Source organism: Ranitomeya variabilis, chromosome 3, assembly GCF_051348905.1.
Source record: "Ranitomeya variabilis isolate aRanVar5 chromosome 3, aRanVar5.hap1, whole genome shotgun sequence".
NCBI classification, from domain to species: domain Eukaryota; kingdom Metazoa; phylum Chordata; class Amphibia; order Anura; family Dendrobatidae; genus Ranitomeya; species Ranitomeya variabilis.
The window spans coordinates 442,251,086-442,271,684 of NC_135234.1; the positions used below are offsets into that span (position 1 = coordinate 442,251,086).

Sequence of the window (20,599 nt, forward strand, 5' to 3'; positions counted from 1 at the left end):
CTGCAGACAATACTGCGCTGACATATTGCGCACTATTTTCTGCAGCATGTAATTTGGGTTTTCTTGGCGGACATTCCACTGTTTTTTTACACCGGATTCATGCTGGTTTTATTGGGTCTCCTGTCATTTTAAAAAAAATTAACAGTGCCATATTATAAAAAATTGCACAGACAAACAATTTTTAACATTTTTTTTTTTTTTTTTTTTTATAAAGTTTCCTAGCTACGGGTGAATCTATGACTTCGCTCCATTATCAGTTCAGGCTGGGCATTTCAACTATCTCTGGAATAGTGAAGGACACATGTCGGGCTGTTTGGACCACTTTGCAACCAGAGTATATCCCCCAACCATCCACGGAAATCTGGTTGCGAAGTGCTGAAGAGTTTCAGCAAATTTGCAATTTCCCTAATTGTGTGGGTGCAGTTGACGGGAAACACATAAGGATTGCGAAACCGGCAGGAACAGGATCGGAGTATTATAATTATAAGAAGTATTTCTCCATCGTCCTTATGGCTATTGCAGACGCCAACTGCAGGTTCCTTGCCGTGGACATTGGAGCGTATGGACGGTCCAACGATTCGCAAGTGTTTAAAAACTCTCCGATGGGTCGTTGCCTTTATGGAGAGAGCTACGATTTCCCGCCAGCCAGACCACTGCCAGGAACAAATGACCCAGCCCTGGAATATGTCTTTGTAGGTGATGAAGCCTTTCAACTGTCGCTGCACCTACTGAAACCGTACAGTAGCCGGAACTTAAACCATACCAAGCGGGTCTTTAATTACCGGCTTACTAGAGCACGAAGAGTAGTGGAGTGTTCCTTTGGCATATTGACGGCGAAGTGGCGAGTTCTGCTGACGGCTATCAAGCTGAAAACAACAACTATAGACGAGGTAGTTAAAGCCTGTGTGGTGCTCCACAACTTTGTCCTGTCAAAGGAGCCCGTTTCTTTGGATGATGAAGAGTTGGAGACCACCTTGTGGGACTACCGCAGCAGCTCGGTTCGCTCTACAAGTTCAGTTACAAGGATGAGGGACCAGTTTGCCGATTATTTTGTCTCACCTGTCGGGCGGATCCCGTGGCAAGACATGATTGTGTAACCTGTTTCCCATGTGTAACCTGTTTCCCATGTGTTTTGGTTATGTAAAAAAAGTGTTTCTGCCCCCCCCCCAAAAAAAAAGGCCCAAAAGCGTGGTTTTCTTGCTAGTAAAACCATTATGTTATACCCTTTACATGTCTGGTGTTTGTTTTTATTAAACCTTTTTTTATTATATTACCTTAATAAATCCACACACACACAAAGAGTAGAATTGTAATCCGAATTTTATTTTAACTCTTTTTTTTTTTTTTTTTTTTTGTTTTGCAAAAAAAATATATATATATTTTCCAACATTTTTATAGAAAAATTAGAACATTTTTTAGAATCTTATTTACACACTTTACAAATTTTCAAAGTGTTGGGTGGAGATATGAGAGGAGGATGTGCCGGAAGGTTGGACCACGTCGATAGGTGGGGAAACCCTACTTGTTTGGGGTGCAGTGGAAGTGGGGGTTAAACCAAGAGGCTGACCAGAGGGGGGTGGTGTTGGGGTAGGTGGAAGAGAAAAGTTCAGTAAGGAAAACATTGGGGAAGTAATTTGGTCTAGGGGCCGGGATTGTTGTGGGGACTGGGTCGGGTATTGTGACTGGGTAGGGTAGTGGGAGTGGCGTGGGGTTTGGTAATGGTGCTGGTGTGGGGATTGGAGCTGGGTTTGGTAATGCTGCTGGTGTGGGTATTGGGGCTGGGTTTGGTAATGGGGGGTATGGTGTGGAAATGGGGCCTGGTGTGGAATTGGAGTGGAGGTGCGGTGAGGTGTGTGGGTCGATTCATTAATGGCCTGCAGTGCAGCATTATGGCAGGTATTCATTACCCGCATCTGTTGCTCAAAAGAAAGCTTCTCCATGCTCATGAGCATGGATTGGAAAAAAAGGTTGGCCGGATCGGGACTTACAGCTGAATGCAGCCTATCCAAGCGACTGCTGGTTTCCTGGCTTGTTTCACTGATGCGTGATTGCACCATGTTGAAACCAGCAGTCACTTGCTCTCCCAAAATTTTGAAAGAGCCTTGGAAGGATGCATTCAGGTGTAAGAACTCAGGAGCATAGCTCCTTTCCTGACCCCTCTGGCGCTGCCGCCACGAACCTAATGGTGGTGTCGAGGTGGCAGGATCAGAGGGGTGGGGTAAAGGGAACGCTAACTGTTCAGCATCAGATGCGAGCAATGAAGCCTGCAATAATGCTCCACTGCTTGGGGCGGATGAAGTGGAGGGGACAGAGGGGTCAGAGGAGAGGACAGAGGGGTCAGAGGAGGGGACAGAGGTGTGGGGCCTACCGACGTGGCCCTCAGTGGCGGACTCAGGAGGGATCGCTCCAGAGGGCGCAGAGGAAGATGCAGGCGCCCGGTGGCTGGAGAAGGTGCTGTGAAAGAAAAAACAAATGAAATTAATACATTGGAATGAAAAAGCCCTGACTGAAAGCAAACTAAGTAGACAGGTTAACATGGTTATTAGTGGGCTGTAGAATACTTACACTCTGCTTAGCATTGTTCGCCTCAGGAAGGAGAGGGCCTGGCCATATTTATATTTGCTCCTCTTCCTTCCTGCAGAGCCACTCGGGGCCTTCATCTCATCATTGAATTCCCTCTTAAAGCGATCCCTCAGTGACCGCCACCGCTTCCTAATCTTTCCAACTGTGAAGACAAGAATCAAAAGAAAAAACCAAAAATTGGTAAATGCAATACATTACAGTCAGCTCAAAACATCACTGGAAAGTGAATACTTACCTAGTTTGCTCTGCTGCTGAGGATGAAGGCTCTCCCGCCTTGGAAACAGGTTGCGACACACTTCGTCCCAGAGCCGACGGGTGACACCGGTATCAGCATGCCTGCGGTCAGCCATGTTCCACAGCGGCTCCCGCTCGCGAACCTCCTCGATGAGACAATCGATGTCAATGTCATCATCATCATCCTCCTCTTCTGCGGGAGCACGCTGTGAAGCCTGTGTCAAAAAAAAAAAAAAAAAAGGAAAACAAACAAATTAGTACACTGAAATACTAAAGTACCAATAGAATCCCCCTCCCCCCCAAAAAAAAAACTCACTGATGGCCGACCGTGGCGACGAGTCCGCCGACTCTGGGACTGTCTGGGAGAGCCTTCAGCGGCAGCAGCAGGAGCAGCAGCAGCAGCCTGAAATGAAGGAAACAAATTCTCAGTTAAGGTAGGCAGGTGTTTAGTAATCTGTTTTGTGTATGGTACAGTGTGATGTGCGAAGCAACTGTTTCACCACTACTTACACTTGGTTCCTCCTCCACTTGCATCTCTCCACCCGTCTCGCCCCCTTCTGACAGCTCCTCATCTGATTCAGCTTCCTGTTGAAACATAATGTATGCATGTAGTTATCCATAAAAATTTAATTTAAAGAAATTTAAAAAAAAAAAAAAAATTTGTGTTAACTTACCGATACACGCTGTTGCTGTGGAGGAGGGCTGTCAGAAGAGGACATCGTTTTGTGGTCCTGGTGGGCAGTGGCTGTGTCCTGGTGGGCAGCGGCTGTGTCCTGGTGGGCAGTGGCTGTGTCCTGGTGGGCAGCGGCTGTGTCCTGGTGGGCAGCGGCTGTGTCCTGGTGGGCAGCGGCTGTGTCCTGGTGGTTCTGTAAGTTAAAGACACACTTGCAATCTGCTCGACACATTGAAGTAGCAGATTGGGGTCTTCAAAACTTACTTCTAGCTCTTTAGCTGTGGTCCTGGTGGGCAGCGGCTGTGTCCTGGTGGGCAGTGGCTGTGTCCTGGTGGGCAGCGGCTGTGTCCTGGTGGGCAGCGGCTGTGTCCTGGTGGTTCTGTAAGTTAAAGACACACTTGCAATCTGCTCGACACATTGAAGTAGCAGATTGGGGTCTTCAAAACTTACTTCTAGCTCTTTAGCTGTGGTCCTGGTGGGCAGCGGCTGTGTCCTGGTGGGCAGTGGCTGTGTCCTGGTGGGCAGCGGCTGTGTCCTGGTGGGCAGCGGCTGTGTCCTGGTGGTTCTGTAAGTTAAAGACACACTTGCAATCTGCTCGACACATTGAAGTAGCAGATTGGGGTCTTCAAAACTTACTTCTAGCTCTTTAGCTGTGGTCCTGGTGGGCAGCGGCTGTGTCCTGGTGGGCAGTGGCTGTGTCCTGGTGGGCAGCGGCTGTGTCCTGGTGGGCAGCGGCTGTGTCCTGGTGGTTCTGTAAGTTAAAGACACACTTGCAATCTGCTCGACACATTGAAGTAGCAGATTGGGGTCTTCAAAACTTACTTCTAGCTCTTTAGCTGTGGTCCTGGTGGGCAGCGGCTGTGTCCTGGTGGGCAGCGGCTGCGGTCCTGGTTTATCTGTTATATGTATAATGGATCTATAGTTAGACCACCCCCTGAACTAGGTAATGTTCAATGATAAACACCCTACTAAAATGATGTCAGAAATGTTCATACAGGTGAACACCAAAACCCCCCCAAAAAGTTGCACGTTATACCATTCATTTCCATGTCCCAAAAAACAAAATTTTTTAATGTTAACACCATGAAAAAATATATTTGACACATTTTATTTAAAATAAATAACCTCTCCCCCCCCCAAAAAAAAAAAAAAATACTTTACAGGTTAACCTTTATTAAAAAAAATGAGCCCTCAACCAACCCTGTATTGCATGTGTAACCATTGGTACATACACCAGTTTTAAATTTACCTTTATGAAATAATACTACGGACATTTTTTTAATAAACATTTTATTATAATTTTTTTTTTGCACTTTTTTTTTTAAAAATCACAAGGAGCTGACATGCTCTTTATTTTAAATACAAGTACTTCAACTGCAAATGGTTATAACTGTAATAAAAAAAAATTCAACACTTTTATTAAATAGAAAAACCCCACACTCACACATTCAAACCACAAGCTGCACACCGCTAGACTTTTTTAAAAAACACATCAGATTTAAAAAAAAAAAAAAAAAAAAAAAAAAAAATTTAAACCACATGCTGCACAGACCACTATACAGTCAATACATCAGAAAAAGGCAAATAACCAATTATACAGCATGGACAAATGCACATGCCATCAACAAGACGTACCCAAAAAACATGCATGGTATGTGTCCACATTCAGGATCGCATCAGAATTTGGGCAGGATTTCCCATCAGTATTTGTAAGCCAAAACCAGGAGTGTAAAAATTAGGTAAAGTATAATACGAAAACAGGCACACTTTTGCTTTTATCACCCACTCCTGGTTTTGGCGTACAAATACTGATGGAAAATCCTGACCACATCCTGATGCAATCCTGCACATGGACACATACCCTCCCACATGAACAGGCATAAAATTGGCAAAGGCATAATATGGTGCAGGCACATGGTACAAAAGCACACAGCCGTCCAAAAATGCACACATACACATGCACGCACATAGCTTTATGCAAATACACATATGTACAACAAAGGCAGAAAGGTGAAACCAATCAGAAGACGCATACACACACACACATACAAAAGGCTGACAATCCTTTGGCTGAAGCAGCAGGTCTTCACAGTGGCTGGCATCATGGTGGATCTGGACTCTAGCATGGCACTGGCTGGTGCAGGACGATGGCAGGCCTCAGGTTCTCTTCAGGTTTTAAGCTCTTGCTGTAGTCAGTAGTACCTCATACACACAGAAATGCACAGGCACACAGATGCACACTAAAATTGCAATACTCACACTGGCTATGGTGGCTGGAGTCTTGTAGCAGGATGTCTGGAGTCTTGTGGCAGGATGGCTGGAGTCTTGTGGCAGGATGGCTGGAGTCTTGTGGCAGGCTGGCTGCAGTCTTGTGACAGGCTGGCTGGGGTCTTGTGCTTGGCTGGGGTCTTGTGGCAGGCTGGCTCTTGCTGGCAGGCTTCTTTGCTTCTCTGTGTCTTGCTGGCATATGTGGGGTTCAAGGCCCAGGCCAGGTTTATATAGATTTGGGGGTGTCTGACCAATTGGCAACAAAATACTTCTTCTGAGCATGCTCAGTGTAAAAAAAACGTATTGCAGCGCTGCATTGCGTCGTACGACGTGTCCCGACGCATCCGTCGCTCATAGGCTTCCATTGCAGCCAACGACGTATGCCGCAGGATGCGTCGCGACACGTTTTTTAGGCGGAGACAAAAAACGTTACAATCTACGTTTTTTTGAGACGACGTGTCGCCAAATTTCGACGCATCCGTCGTAAAACGTACACGACGTATGCCAATCCGTCGCCATACGTCGCCAATACAAGTCTATGGGAAAAAAACGCATCCAGCAAAAAGTTTTGCTGGATGCGTTTTTTCTGAAAAAAGACGTTTTGAAACGTAATGCAGTTAACGCTAGTGTGAAAGTAGCCTAACATTGCACAAAGTTCCTTTGTCCTGTCAAAGTTAATATGAACATATAAGCTTCTTCCTTAAAAGATCTTCCCCTGACTTTGTTATGTGCCTTATAGGCTGTAACTTGAGAATGTGGTCTTGTGTGCTCATTGCTACCTGTCGCCCACTGGAGAAGAGCTGGCTGCTATCTTGTGAATACCTCACTGCCATTACTGAAAGGAGTGATTACTGTCTGTCTACAAGGTGCCATGTTGTGAATATAAACTGAGGTTTTATTACTTTACTAACAGGGGGGATGGTTGGAGAATAGCAAATAACATATTTTTATGGGTGGGGTAGTGAGATGATGACTACACTGTGCACATTATGGTTACTGTGAGAAGATCGATAATGATGTTTTAATAATTGGCGGTGCAGCGCCCCAGAGTCCTGGTCGTTGCAGTACTGTGGCTCCGCCGCTAAGGGGGGCTATGGTACGTCTGATGGCACTGAAGGAGTTCATCTGACCAGGTATCACATACACCAATACATTTCACAGTCGGGCCTCCAGGGGGAGCTAAGGGTGCTATTTATTAGGCCACTCCTCACCGTGTGGGTAAACTGGGGGTCAGGCAGGAAGTTAGTGAGAAAGCTGACTGGGTTGGAACCAGGCAACACCTGGTGGCAGAGGGTGTTGTGGGGGAAGATTCGGTAGGGTCCCTGTCAGGTTTGGGACCCTGACAGAGGCCTGGCTACAAGAAAGAACGTCACGGGACCGTGCCTGCTCAGCATAGCGGCGGTGCCCTAAGAAAGGAACAGAAGCGAGATATATTGAGCTGAGTGAGAAACGAGATCAAAGCAAGAGGAGAAATACCAATAGGAGTCGTGCTGTAAGACCGAGGCAACATCCTACTGAGGCGCACAACCGGCGGCCGGAACGCCGAGGAAGTATTTATATATCTAGCTCCAAGCAATACTTCAAACCAACGGCAGGACAGTCAGTCTCAGGCGGGCTGTCTCACATACATCACCTATGAAGACATGGGGGGTGCACTAGGAGAGGGGCAACTCTAGGGTCCCGGAAGAGCTCCGAGCCTACTCGTCATACGGGTGCCGTCCTAACCAGAACATCAGGGAGGGACGGAGGAGAAGAACATCATCCGAATGAGTTGTGAAGGAACATCAGAAACAGACACAACAGTTGTGGGTTACTATCCCGTAAGCACAGCAGGGGAGGACCACAACACATAGAGCTAGCGGGAAGGCACAGATTTCCACCTGCAAAGAGAACTCTGGAGGTGCCATTGGGCCGGCCGGACTTGCGCAGCCTGATGAACCATATTCCGGACTGAGGACCCAGAGATCTTCAGTAAAGAGGTAAAGAGACTGCAACTTGGTGTCCTCGTTATTTACTGCACCGCACCACCACGACCATCTACATATATCAGATACTGTGCGCCCTTCGGCAGGGTCACGGACCGGGGCCTCGCCACCGTGACAACCCCAGAGCAGAGACTCAGAGGCCCGGTACCGGGTACCCCTCAGCCCTGCGGCAGTGGGGCGCTACAACTTGGCGTCACGAACAGGATCTACTTATGCCTGAAGAATCAGGTCATGTGTGCCTTGGAATTGTGATTTATTATGCTTGGACTGTGACTTATTGCAAAGACTGTGTGTTGCCACTTGCCGCCAGAAGTTCCCGCCAAAACCGCCACCATTACAGCACTAAGGAGAGCGCAGGAGAAGAAGAAGGGCGTGGAAGTGGGCGTAAACAAGCTGAAGAGCGCGAAAGACAATGGCCGCCCAGTCTAAGTATTTCTGCCCCTTGAGGACGTGTCCGTCAGCAGCCGAGGTCCGCCTCCTGATCCTCAATGGTGGGCAGAGACAAAGAAAACGAAACCGCCCACGAAGGAGAGAGCGGGAAAAGGACCAGGAAGAAGAAGTCAGCGACATGGAGGACGCCATGACCAGTCGCCCGGAGCTGGAGCGTGGGGTCAGAGCCGAGGACTCCCCCAGCTACCCGGAGAGGCACCGCAGTCAGACATCCACAGTTGACGCTGACCTCCTACAGACCGGAGCGGACGAGCTGATCCACCAACTCCTGCGGACGCAGCTGAGCACTGAGGCTGGGTGGAAGAAGACCATCAACGGGAGCCTCACCAGACATCTGTCGGCAGCCTCGTCTGGTCCGGAGCAAGAAAGAAGTTCCAGCGCTCCGAAGCCAGAAAGCAAGGCCCTGCCGGAAAGCGAGATGCTGCAAACGGAGATGACAACGCCGCAGCGCAAGGCCCTGCAACCAGCGTTCCAGACCCCAGCGGAGACGGAGCAGACCGGCACCGGAGGGACCGCATCTGAAGCAGGTATGAAGGACGACCCTGCCCTGACGACCGAAACCACTCCAGTGACTGCTAGTGCCACAGCTGCTGACTCCATTCCAGTGACTGATCCTGCAGCAGCCGCTACCTCTGCTGCAGCCAATGTCCATACTCAAGCTGCGCAGACCTCCATCGCTGCGCATGATTTAACCGTACATGAAAGACGGATTAACGGCGTTTGTCCAGCACTGGGTGTAACCCTGGACCTCACTTTTCCCAGGCCAAGAAGGGTTAAGTGCCAGGTGCATCCCTGGAAGCCGTCCAACTAAACCTCGGAAACCTGAATATGTAAATAGTTAACTGTTTGTTTCCCTGCTTTTTGCTGCTTTATACCCGTTCAGGGTTAACTCTTAAAGGGATCCCTTTGTTGACCCGGGATCCCTATTGTTTCTGTTGTTTGGTTTTGTTTTTCTACCTTTTCATTCCATTATCAAGAACTGCTGGGATCATGAACAGTGCATGATACGAACTGCTTGTAAATAGTTTGCACCTTCTTAAAGGTGCTCCCTACTGGTTTTACTTAAAGAAAGACTCTTTGCGAAGATACCGCACCGGAGCCTTTGCTGAGTACGGACTGGTAGCTTGAGAAGATGTGCTACCTCATAGAGACTTGATCCCCTCTTAAAGGGGATGTTCACGTATTGCGCTGATGAACCGCATTGCCTTAAGACAGCTGGGTGGCAATAATGTCTTGAAAAGAGAAAGTAATAATGCTGATATGTAAGAGTTAAATGTAACTAACTAGTTAATCGTAAGAAAGGTTCAATAATGTTGAAAGAAAAATGAGGACAGAAAGTGAACCCGTATGGGGTTAATCAGTGAGTCCTCTTAGGAGTCATGTAGGGATGGCTCAGTGATTTCAAACTGAAAGTAAATGTTATGTTCTATACTGTGTATAGTAGTGGAAGGACAGTAGGCCCGGGCTGAAAAGGGCGGTCCTGTAAAGAAAGGAGAGGCAGTAGGTCTGGAGCATCTCGGACAGGCGGTCCTGCAGATTTAAAGAAGGAGTATGAAGTTAATTGCCTTATAATGTGTTATAAGAAGGTCTTTAGTGGATTTAGAGTGTACATCCTTAAAGGCAATGTTAAATTATTGTTCAACAATTTTGCACTTAGTAGAATACCCGGTTGGGTAAAGGAAAGTTAGTTATAGCATGTTGCTATAATATTTAACCATGTTTGTAACGTTTAAGTGTCCTCACCTCCCATAAAGGGAAGCTCTGTTCAAATATGCTTATTGTTATTGCACTCACAGAAATTGTATGTCTTTTTGCTGACATGTATTGTTGTTTTCTTCCCAGTCCCGGAGTACTGGATTTAACCGGGGGGGAGTGCAGCGCCCCAGAGTCCTGGTCGTTGCAGTACTGTGGCTCCGCCGCTAAGGGGGGCTATGGTACGTCTGATGGCACTGAAGGAGTTCATCTGACCAGGTATCACATACACCAATACATTTCACAGTCGGGCCTCCAGGGGGAGCTAAGGGTGCTATTTATTAGGCCACTCCTCACCGTGTGGGTAAACTGGGGGTCAGGCAGGAAGTTAGTGAGAAAGCTGACTGGGTTGGAACCAGGCAACACCTGGTGGCAGAGGGTGTTGTGGGGGAAGATTCGGTAGGGTCCCTGTCAGGTTTGGGACCCTGACAGAGGCCTGGCTACAAGAAAGAACGTCACGGGACCTTGCCTGCTCAGCATAGCGGCGGTGCCCTAAGAAAGGAACAGAAGCGAGATATATTGTGCTGAGTGAGAAACGAGATCAAAGCAAGAGGAGAAATACCAGTAGGAGTCGTGCTGTAAGACCGAGGCAACATCCTACTGAGGCGCACAACCGGCGGCCGGAACGCCGAGGAAGTATTTATATATCTAGCTCCAAGCAATACTTCAAACCAACGGCAGGACAGTCAGTCTCAGGCGGGCTGTCTCACATACATCACCTATGAAGACATGGGGGGTGCACTAGGAGAGGGGCGACTCTAGGGTCCCGGAAGAGCTCCGAGCCTACTCGTCATACGGGTGCCGTCCTAACCAGAACATCAGGGAGGGACGGAGGAGAAGAACATCATCCGAATGAGTTGTGAGGGAACATCAGAAACAGACACAACAGTTGTGGGGTACTATCCCGTAAGCACAGCAGGGGAGGACCACAACACATAGCGCTAGCGGGAAGGCACAGATTTCCACCTGCAAAGAGAACTCTGGAGGTGCCATTGGGCCGGCCGGACTTGCGTAGCCTGGTGAACCGTATTCCAGACTGAGGACCCAGAGATCTTCAGTAAAGAGGTAAAGAGACTGCAACCTGGTGTCCTCGTTATTTACTGCACCGCACCACCACCACCACCATCTACATCTATCAGATACTGTGCGCCCTTCGGCAGGGTCACGGACCGGGGCCTCGCCACCGTGACAACCCCAGAGCAGAGACTCAGAGGCCCGGTACTGGGTACCCCTCGGCCCTGCGGCAGTGGGGCGCTACAGCGGTATCATTGTTGGATGTTGGCACCATTTCAATTTTCACAGCAGGCGGCAGAAAATCTAGAATCATTCCTTATGGTATACATACATACATATATATGATATAAGGTCCTGAAGACTGTCTGATTTTAATTACCAATTATCAAAAATACACTAAATGAAGTTTTCATATTTTTATACTTGCATGTAAGAACTGAAACACCAGGACAAAATTGAAATCATTTTTGGAGAGGAACGTTTAGTTTTACTTAATAGCACTGACCAATCTAAGTTTGGACAAGCATATTTCAAAATTTCCATCTTGCACAAACTCGGCTTATTTAAGACTGTAAAGTGGCTAAATTGTTTTGTGTAGATATTGAAGCTATATAAATCTAAGATGGCAGTTATTAGCATTGTAGCCTTGCATCACTGGGGTCCTGGATTCAAATCTCACCAAGGACAACATCTACAAGGAGTTTGTATGTTCTCCCCATGTCTGTGTGGGTTTCCTCTGGGTACTCCGGTTTCCTCCCACACATCCTGATAGGGAAATTAGATTGTGAGCCCCATTGGGGGCAGTAATGATAATATCTCTAAAGCCCTGTGGCGTATGATGGCGCTATATAAGCAAAACGCAATAAGTAATAAATAATACTATACTTGTATAGAGAAGAAATTTCCTCCTTCTTCTTCACATTGAATTCATCAGCCTTAATTTTTATGTCAAGATAATTTCCACGAAAAGTTGCACATGTTTTTAAAGCTTCCTTAAGCAAACTGTAAGCCTGCAAAATAAATACAACAAAATTAAATGATTTCTACGCAAAATCGCAAAATCAATAGTTTAATGGTGTTATCATTAAAGAGGTGTTCTTATCTCCACTGGATACATGTGATGAGGCGAAGAAAGTTTTTGGAACTAAAAGCTTCAAAATTATATGGCGTCGCCAATGCTGCTGGTGTCGTGGGATCTACATTTAATTGATGGTACCATGAATTCACAGATGTACTGCTCTATATTGAAAGAAAAATTGCTACCATTAGGCCATGTGCACACGTTCAGTATTTTTCACGTTTTTTCGCTATAAAAACATGATAAAAACGCAAAAAAAACGCTTACATATGCCTCCCATTATTTTCAGTGTTTTCCGCATTTCTTGTGCAAATGTTGCATTTTTTTCCGCGAAAAAATCGCATCGGGGAAAAAAAAGCAACATGTTCATTAAATTTGCGAAATGGCGCAGATTCCGCACACCTGGGAATGCATTGATCTGCTTACTTTCTGTATGGGGCTGTGCCCACCATGCGGGAAGTAAGCAGATCATGTGCGGTTGGTACCCAGGGTGGAGGAGAGGAGACTCTCCTCCACGGACTGGGCACCATATAATTGGTAAAAAAAAAAAAGAATTAAAATAAAAAATAGTCATATACTCACCTTCGATGGCCCCCGGAGTCTTCCCGCCTCACAGGTGCATGCTGCCGCTTCCGTTCCTATAGATGGTGTGTGTGAAGGACCTGCGATGACGTCGCGGTCACATGACCGCGATGACATCGCGGTCAAGTGACCGCGACGTCATCGAAGGTCCTGCACACACACACCATCTATAGGAACGGAAGCCGCTGAGGAGATCGGCTGTCTGCAGGTGAGTATAACCATTTTTTTTTTTATTATTATTATTTTTAAACATTCTATCTTTTACTATTGATGCTGTATAGGCTGCATCTATAGTAAAAAGTTGATCACACTTGTCAAACACTATGTTTGACAAGTGTGACCAACCTGTCAATCAGTTTTCCAAGCGATGCTACAGATCTCTTGGAAAACTTTAGCATTCTGCAAGCTAATTATGCTTGCAAAATGCTAAAAAACACACGAAAAAAAACGGGAAAAAAACGCAAAAAAAAAAATGCAGATTTCTTGCAGAAAATTTCCGTTTTTCTTCAGGAAATTTCTGCAAGAAATCCTGACGTGTGCAGATACCCTTACTCTGTGCCTTTGGTAGATGTGCCCTTTTCCAACATGGCAATGTTCCAAAACACACATCTAAGGTCACTATCACATTTCTGAAGAACAGACCTAAAGTGACTCAGTGGCCAAGTATAACATGTGATATGAACCCAATGGGACACCTATGGCACTAAATGAGGTCAATCATGAAAAATGGAAAAAGAAAGATGTTGCAATTTGTCGCCAACTTGTTCATTCCTTGCCTAAAAAACTTGGTGCTACTCATAAAAGCCATGAAGGTCATACAAAATACTAGATGTAGTAGTTTTTGATGTGGGATGTATTTATTTTTGCATCAACTAGTTTGAGTAAAACTGAAAATTTTGTAATGAAAGTTACGTATGTGATAAAGTGTTTGCCCACTTACTGATTTCTTATTCTTTTGCATGTTTTTCATACTTAAATGTTTCAGATCAACTTTCACACAGGACCCTATAGGTTTGGATTTCTTTTTCCCTTAATAATAAAACCTTAATTTAAGAAACTGCATTTTGTGATTACTTGTGTTATCTTTGTCTAATATTTAAATGTGGTTGGTGATCTGAAACATTTAAGTGTGACAAACATGCAAAAGAATAGGAAATCAGGAAGGGGCAAACACTTTTTGACACAACTGTAATTAACCTTAGTACTGGAAGGTGTCCTACATACTACCTTTCACCATAGGGAAGTCCTGGAAGTTGGCAAACACAGTAGTTCAATGATAAGCCTGGATCCTCAAAGGATTGTGCACATATGAATACGGACAAAACCTCCCCGAATAATCCACCCGATGGTAGCCCGTAATGCAAGCGTGCTTACTGGTGTAAACACATGTACTCACTAGGTGTAGAAGCAGGAGTGAACACAGCGTGGAGAGTATCAGTCGTCCTGCTTGAGAGCGATGTTGTACTGGGCTTGGTACAGGACTTGGTACAGGACTTCCCTATGGTGAAAGGTAGTATGTAGGACACCTTCCAGTACTACCACTCCACAAGCGCAGGTGATTTATTTATTTGTACTTCAGTATCTAATTCAGACGCGGTGCAGCACAGACACAGTCACCTCACCAGCTGCTCACTACTCTTTGTTCTCTTTCTCCCGCTACCTGCTATACAATAATCCCCCTTTTTCTGGTCAAGTGCAGCGCCAGTGTATATCAATATTGTAATTAACCTTACTTTCATGTTATGGAATAAATAAATGTTCTGTGAAACTCAGGCTTGTCAAAATGTTGTAAATTGTTCTTGTGTTCAGTTAGATATTGATTAAATGCTTTCTTTTCAAAAAGTGTGTACTCATTTATGCTGAGCACGGTATAGGCATTTAAGATTTCAGGGTATATTTAAAACCTAAACATGTGGAGTGTGTAATCTACTGTGGCTTGTGAATGTATTCACCCCCTTTGTTTTTTTACCTATTTTGTTACATTACAACCTGTATTTAAACATTGCACCAAATAGTCTAAGTTGGTGAAGTGAAGAGAGAATAAATTAAATTTATGGGATCAAATAACTAAAAATTGACATGTGCATATGTATTCAAAGAAAATAAAAATTCACCAGCTCACCCGTGATGCATTAGTTGAGCTTCAGGAGCACGGACCCGCTGTGTCCAAACATGTAAAGTCCAAAAGAAGAAAAATGTCCAGCTCTACAGAATCCGTGAAGATAAAATTTCTTTATTCACAAACTTGTAACATAGAGGGCACAAACTTGTGAATCTCACACCCATATGGTTTGTGCTGAAGTTTGTACCCTCTATGTTACAAGTTTGTGAATAAAGAAATTTTATCTTCACGGATTCGGTGGAGCTGGACATTTTTCTTCTTTTGGCATATGTAGTCACCCTTTTTGCTATGAAGCCTCTCAAAATGTCTGGTGCAAGTACCGTATATACTCGAGTATAAGCTGAGATTTTCAGACCATTTTTTTAGGCTGAAAGTGCCCCTCTCAGCTTATACTCGAGTCATTGTCCCAGGGGGGTTGGCAGGGGAGGGGGAGCGGCGGCTGTGACATACTCAACTGCTCCTGGCGTGGTCCTTGCATCTCCGATGGTCTCCGGGGGCTGACAGCTACTTCCAGCGTTGAGTGGTCACATGGTACCGCTCATTACAGTAATGAATATGGACGAGACTTCACTCCCATAGGGGTGGAGCCGCATATTCATTACTGTAATGAGCGGGACCGGTGACCGCTCAAAGCTGGAAGAAGCTGTCAGCTCCCGGAGAAAACCATCAGGGAAGCTGCCAGGAACCACGCCGGGAGCAAGTGAGTATAATGGGGAGGGTGAGCAGCATTGCGCGATATTCACCTGTCCTCGTTCCACCGCCGGGCTCCGTCTTCCGCGTCCTCTGCTGTGACGCTCAGGTCAGAGGGCGTGATGACGTGGTTAGTGCGCGCCCTCTGCCTGAACGGAGCGGCGCCCGGCGGTGGAACAAGGACAGGTGAATATTGCAAGTGCTGGGGGCCTGAGCGACGAGAGGTATGTCATTTTTTTTTTTAATCGCACGCAGCAACAGCAGCATATGGGGCAACTATCTCTATGGAGAATCTTATGGGGCCATAATCAGCATTTGTGCAGCAATATATGGGGCAAATATCTCTATGGAACATCTTATAGGGCCATAATCAACATTTGTGCAGCATTATATGGGGAAAATATCTCTATGGAGCATCTTATGGGGCCATAATCAACATTTGTGCAGCATTATATGGGGCAAATATCTCTATAGAGCATCTTATGGGGCCAAAATCAGCATTTGGCAAGCATTATATGGGGCAAATGTCTCTATGGAGCATCTTGTGGGGCCTTTATTAACCTTTATGCAGCACTGTATGGGGCAAATGTGTCTATGGAACATCTTATGGGGCCTTTATTAACCTTTGTGCAGCATTATATGGGGCATATTTTAATATAGAGCATCTTATGGGGCCCATCATAAACTTTATGGAGCATTATATGGGGCATATTTTGTATGGAGCATCTTATGGGGCCCATCATGAACTGTATGGAGCATTACGGTATATGGGGCTCTTGATTCAATATGGATATTCAAAAACACTTAACCTCAATTAATTTTATTTTTATTGGTTCCTATTTTCATTTTTGAAATGTACCGGTAGCTGCTGCATTTTCCATCCTAGGCTTATACTCGAGTCATTAAGTTTTCCCAGTTTTTTGTGGCAAAGTTAGGGATCTCGGCTTATACTCGAGTATATACGGTAATTCCTTTCATAAGTCACATGTTTAGTGAAAGGAAGTCCAATGGTGTATAATCTAAGTGTCACATACTCTGTCAGTATATACACACCTTTTCTGAAAGGCTACAGAGGTTGCAACACCATTAAGCAAGAGGCACTAATCAAGCAACCAAACAACACCATGAAGACCAAGGAGATCTCCAAACAAGTCAGGGACAAAGCTGTTGAGAAGTACAAGGCAGGGTTGTATTATAAAAAAAATCCCAATTACTCATGATCTCTCGGTGTGTCATCAAATCCAAAATCACCAAATGGAACATGGTACCACAACAAACCTGCCAACAGAGGACTGGCCATCAAAAGTCTCAGTCCAGGCAAGAAGGGAATTAATCAGAGAGGCAGCACAGAGACCAAAGGTAACCCTGAATGAGCTGGAGAATTCCCAAGCAGAAATTCCGAGTATCTGTCCATATGACCATAATAAGCCATACACTCTAAAGAGGTGGCCTTTATGGAAGAGTGGGTAGAAAAAAGCCTTTACTTACACACAAAAAATATATGGTTCATTTTGAGTTTGCCAAAAGACGTGTGTGGGAGATTCTACAAATGTATGGAGGAAAGTGATGTGGTCAGAAAGACAAAAATTTAACCTTTTGGCCACAAAGGTAAAAGCTATGTCTGGCGCCAAACCAACAAAGCTCATCACCCCAAGAACACCAGTGAAACATGGTGGTGGCAGCATTATTCTGTGGGGATGGTTTTTGGCAGCAGGGAAAGTGAAAATGGTCTGTGTCAAGGGGAAGATGGATGGCGTGAAGTACCGGGATATTCTTAAACAAAACCTGGTTCAGTCTGTTATGTTAAGTGATTTGAGACTGGAAGGAGGTTCACCTTCCAACAAGACAATGACCCAAAGCATACTACTAAATCAATACTCTAGTGGTTTAGGGGGAAATGTGTAAATGTATTGGAGTGGCCCAGACCTTAATCCAATTGAGAATCTGTGGTCAGACTTGAAGATTGCTATTCAACAGAGGAAAGCATCTAACTTGAAGGAGATAAAGCAGTTTTGCCTTTATGAATAAGAAAACTCTCAGTAGTGAGGTGTGGTAAGGTCATAGAGACTCATCCAAAGAGACTTGCAGCTGTAATTGCCACAATGGAGGTTCTACAAAGTACTGACTTTAGGGGGGTGAATAGTTATGCACACAGAAGTTGTTATTTTGTCCTATTTTTTGTTTGCTTCACAATAAAAGAATACAAAATGTTCACACTTGTAGGCATCTTCTTTACATGAACTGATTGAAACCCTTCAAAAAATACAGTGAAATTCCAGGATGTGAGGTAGCAAAACACAAAAAATACCAAGATGGGTGAATACTTTCGGAAGTCACTTTTCAATTAACCCCTTAGTGACAGAGCCAATTTGGTACTTAATGACCGAGCCAATTTTTACAATTCTGACCAGTGTCACTTTATGAGGTTATAACTCTGGAGCGCTTTATCGGATCCCGCTGATTCTGAGACTGTTTTTTCGTGACATGTTGTACTTCAAGTTAGTGGTAACATTTCTTCGATATTACTTGCGATTATTTATGAAAAAAATGGAAATATGGCGAAAATTTTAAAAATTTTGCAATTTTCAAACTTTGTATTTTTATGCCCTTAAATCAGAGAGATATGTCACAAAAAATAGTTAATAAATAACATTTCTCACATGTCTACTTTACATCAGCACAATTTTGGAAACAATTTTTTTTTTTTGTTAGGGAGTTATAAGGGTTAAAAGTTGACCAGCAATTTCTCATTTTTACAACACCATGTTTTTTTTAGGGACCACATCACCTTTGAAGTGATTTTGAGGGGTCTATATGATAGAAAATAACCAAGTGTGACACCATTCTAAAAACTGCACCCCTCAAGCTGCTCAAAACCACATTCAAGAAGTTTATTAACCCTTTACGTACTTCACAGGAACTAAAACAATGTGGAAGAAAAAAATGAACATTTAACTTTTTTTTGCAAACATTTTACTTCAGAACCATTTTTTTTAATTTTCACAAGTGTAAAAACAGAAATTTAACCACAAATTTTGTTGTGCAATTTTTCCTGAGTACGCCGATACCCCATATGTGGAGGTAAACCACTGTTTGGGCGCACCGCAGAGCTTGGAAGTGAAGGAGCACCGTTTGACTGTTTCAATGCAGAATTGGCTGGAATTGAGATCGGACGCCATGTCGCGTTTGGAGAGCCCCTAATGTGCCTAAACAGTGGAAACCCCCCACAAGTGACACCATTTTGGAAACTAGACCCCCCAAGGAACTTATCTAGATGTGTGGTGAGCACTTTGAACCCCCAAGTGCTTCACAGAAGTTTATAACATAGAGCCGTGAAAATAAAAAATTGCATTTGTTTTCACAAAAATGATTTTTTCGCCCACAAATTCTTATTTTCACAAGGGTAACCGGAGAAATTAGACCACAAAAGTTGTTGTGCAATTTCTCCTGAGTATGTCGATACCCCATATGTGGAGGTAAACCACTGTTTGGGCGCACCGCAGAGCTTGGAAGTGAAGGAGCACCGTTTGACTTTTTCAATGCAGAATTGGCTGGAATTGAGATCGGATGCCATGTCGCGTTTGGAGAGTCCCTGATGTGCCTAAACAGTGGAAACCCCCCACAAGTGATACCATTTTGGAAACTAGACCCCTTAAGGAACTTATCTAGATGTGTGGTGAGCACTTTGAACCCCCAAGTGCTTCACAGAAGTTTATAACGTAGAGCCGTGAAAATACAAAATCTCATTTTTTCTACAAAAATGATCTTTTTGCCCCCAAATTTTTATTTTCACAAGGGTAACAGGAGAAATTAGACCACAAAAGTTGTTGTGCAATTTCTCCTGAGTACGTCGATACCCCATATATGGGGGTAAACCACTGTTTGGGCGCACCGCAGAGCTTGGAAGAGAAGGAGTGTCGTTTTACTTTTTCAATGTAGAATTGGCTGGAATTGAGATCGGACGCCATGTCACGTTTGGAGAGCCGCTGATGTGCCTAAACAGTAGAGACCCCCCACATATGACACCATTTTGGAAACTAGACCCCTTAAGGAACTTATCTAGATGTGTGGTGAGCACTTTAAACCCCCAAGTGCTTCACAGAAGTTTATAACGTAGAGCCGTGAAAATAAAAAAATCGCATTTTTTCTACAAAAATGATCTTTTTGCCTCCAAATTTTTATTTTCCCAAGGGTAACAGGAGAAAATGGACCCCAGAAGCTGTTGTACAATTTGTCCTGAGTACGCCGACACCCCATATGTGGGGGTAAACCACTGTTTGGGCGCATGGCTGAGCTCGGAAGCAAAGGAGCGCCATTTGACTTTTCAATGCAAAATTGACTGGAATTGAGATCGGACGCCATGTCGCGTTTGGAGAGCCCCTGATGTGCCTAAACAGTAGAAACCCCCCAAAAGTGACCCCATTTTGGAAATTAGACCCCCCATGGAACTTATCTAGATGTGTAGTGAGAACTTTGAATGCCCAAGTGCATCACAGAAGTTTATAATGCAGAGTCGTGAAAATAAAAAATATATATTTTTTAACAATAAAGATTTTTTAGCCCCCAAGTTTTTATTTTCACAAGGGTAACAAGAGAAATTGGACCCCAAAAGTTGTTGTCCAATTTGTCCTGAGTATGCTGGTACCCCATATGTGGGGGTAAACCACTGTTTGGGCGCACGGCAGAGCTCGGAAGGGAAGGAGCGCCATTTTGGAATGCAGACTTTGATAGAATTGTCTGCGGGCGTTATGTTGCGTTTGCAGACCCCTAATGTACCTAAACAGTAGAAACCCCCACAAGTGACCAAATTTTGGAAACTAGACCCCCTAAGGAACTTATCTAGATATGTGGTGAGAACTTTGAAAGCTCAAGTGCTTCACAGAAGTTTATAATGCAGAGTAGTGAAAATAAAAAAATATTTTTTTTTCCAACAAAAAAGATTTTTAGCCCCCAAGTTTTTATTTTCACAAGGGTAACAGGAGAAATTGGACCCCAAAAGTTGTTGTCCAATTTATCCCGAGTACGCTGATGCCCCATATGTGGGGGTAAACCACTGTTTGGGCGCACGGCAGAGCTCAGAAGGGAGGGAGTACCATTTGACTTTTTTAGCGCAAAATTGGCTGTCGTGTTTGGAGACCCCCTGATGTACCTAAACAGTGGAAACCCCC

General features: G+C 44.7%; 2 protein-coding genes across 2 annotated transcripts in view; both read right to left on the reverse strand.

The window, feature by feature from the left end:
• The window catches only part of LOC143817709 (uncharacterized), a 281,558-nt gene that overhangs the window by 212,520 nt on the left and 48,439 nt on the right, over positions 1–20,599 (reverse strand). The window contains exon 9 of the mRNA XM_077299196.1: positions 11,845–11,969. Coding sequence (XP_077155311.1) covers positions 11,845–11,969 — 125 coding nt within the window. The remainder of the gene's footprint in view (positions 1–11,844; positions 11,970–20,599) is intronic.
• Positions 1,186–3,598, reverse strand: LOC143816268 (uncharacterized). The gene is made up of 6 exons (XM_077296443.1): positions 3,492–3,598; positions 3,328–3,402; positions 3,134–3,220; positions 2,819–3,032; positions 2,566–2,725; positions 1,186–2,454 (listed from the first exon to the last, which is right to left on the reverse strand). The coding sequence occupies exons 1-6, from the start codon at positions 3,534–3,536 to the stop codon at positions 1,437–1,439; spliced, it is 1,599 nt and encodes a 532-aa protein (XP_077152558.1). The 5' UTR covers positions 3,537–3,598; the 3' UTR covers positions 1,186–1,436.

Excerpts from the sequence above, each read along its gene's own strand:
- LOC143816268 (XM_077296443.1), bottom strand. The coding sequence starts at position 3,536 with ATGTCCTCTTCTGACAGCCCTCCTCCACAGCAACAGCGTGTATCG. Across the intron at positions 3,033-3,133 it reads GTCGCCACGGTCGGCCATCA|GCTTCACAGCGTGCTCCCGC; the intron begins GTGAGTTTTTTT and ends TTTTTGACACAG. Across the intron at positions 2,726-2,818 it reads TCAGCAGCAGAGCAAACTAG|TTGGAAAGATTAGGAAGCGG; the intron begins GTAAGTATTCAC and ends TTGTCTTCACAG.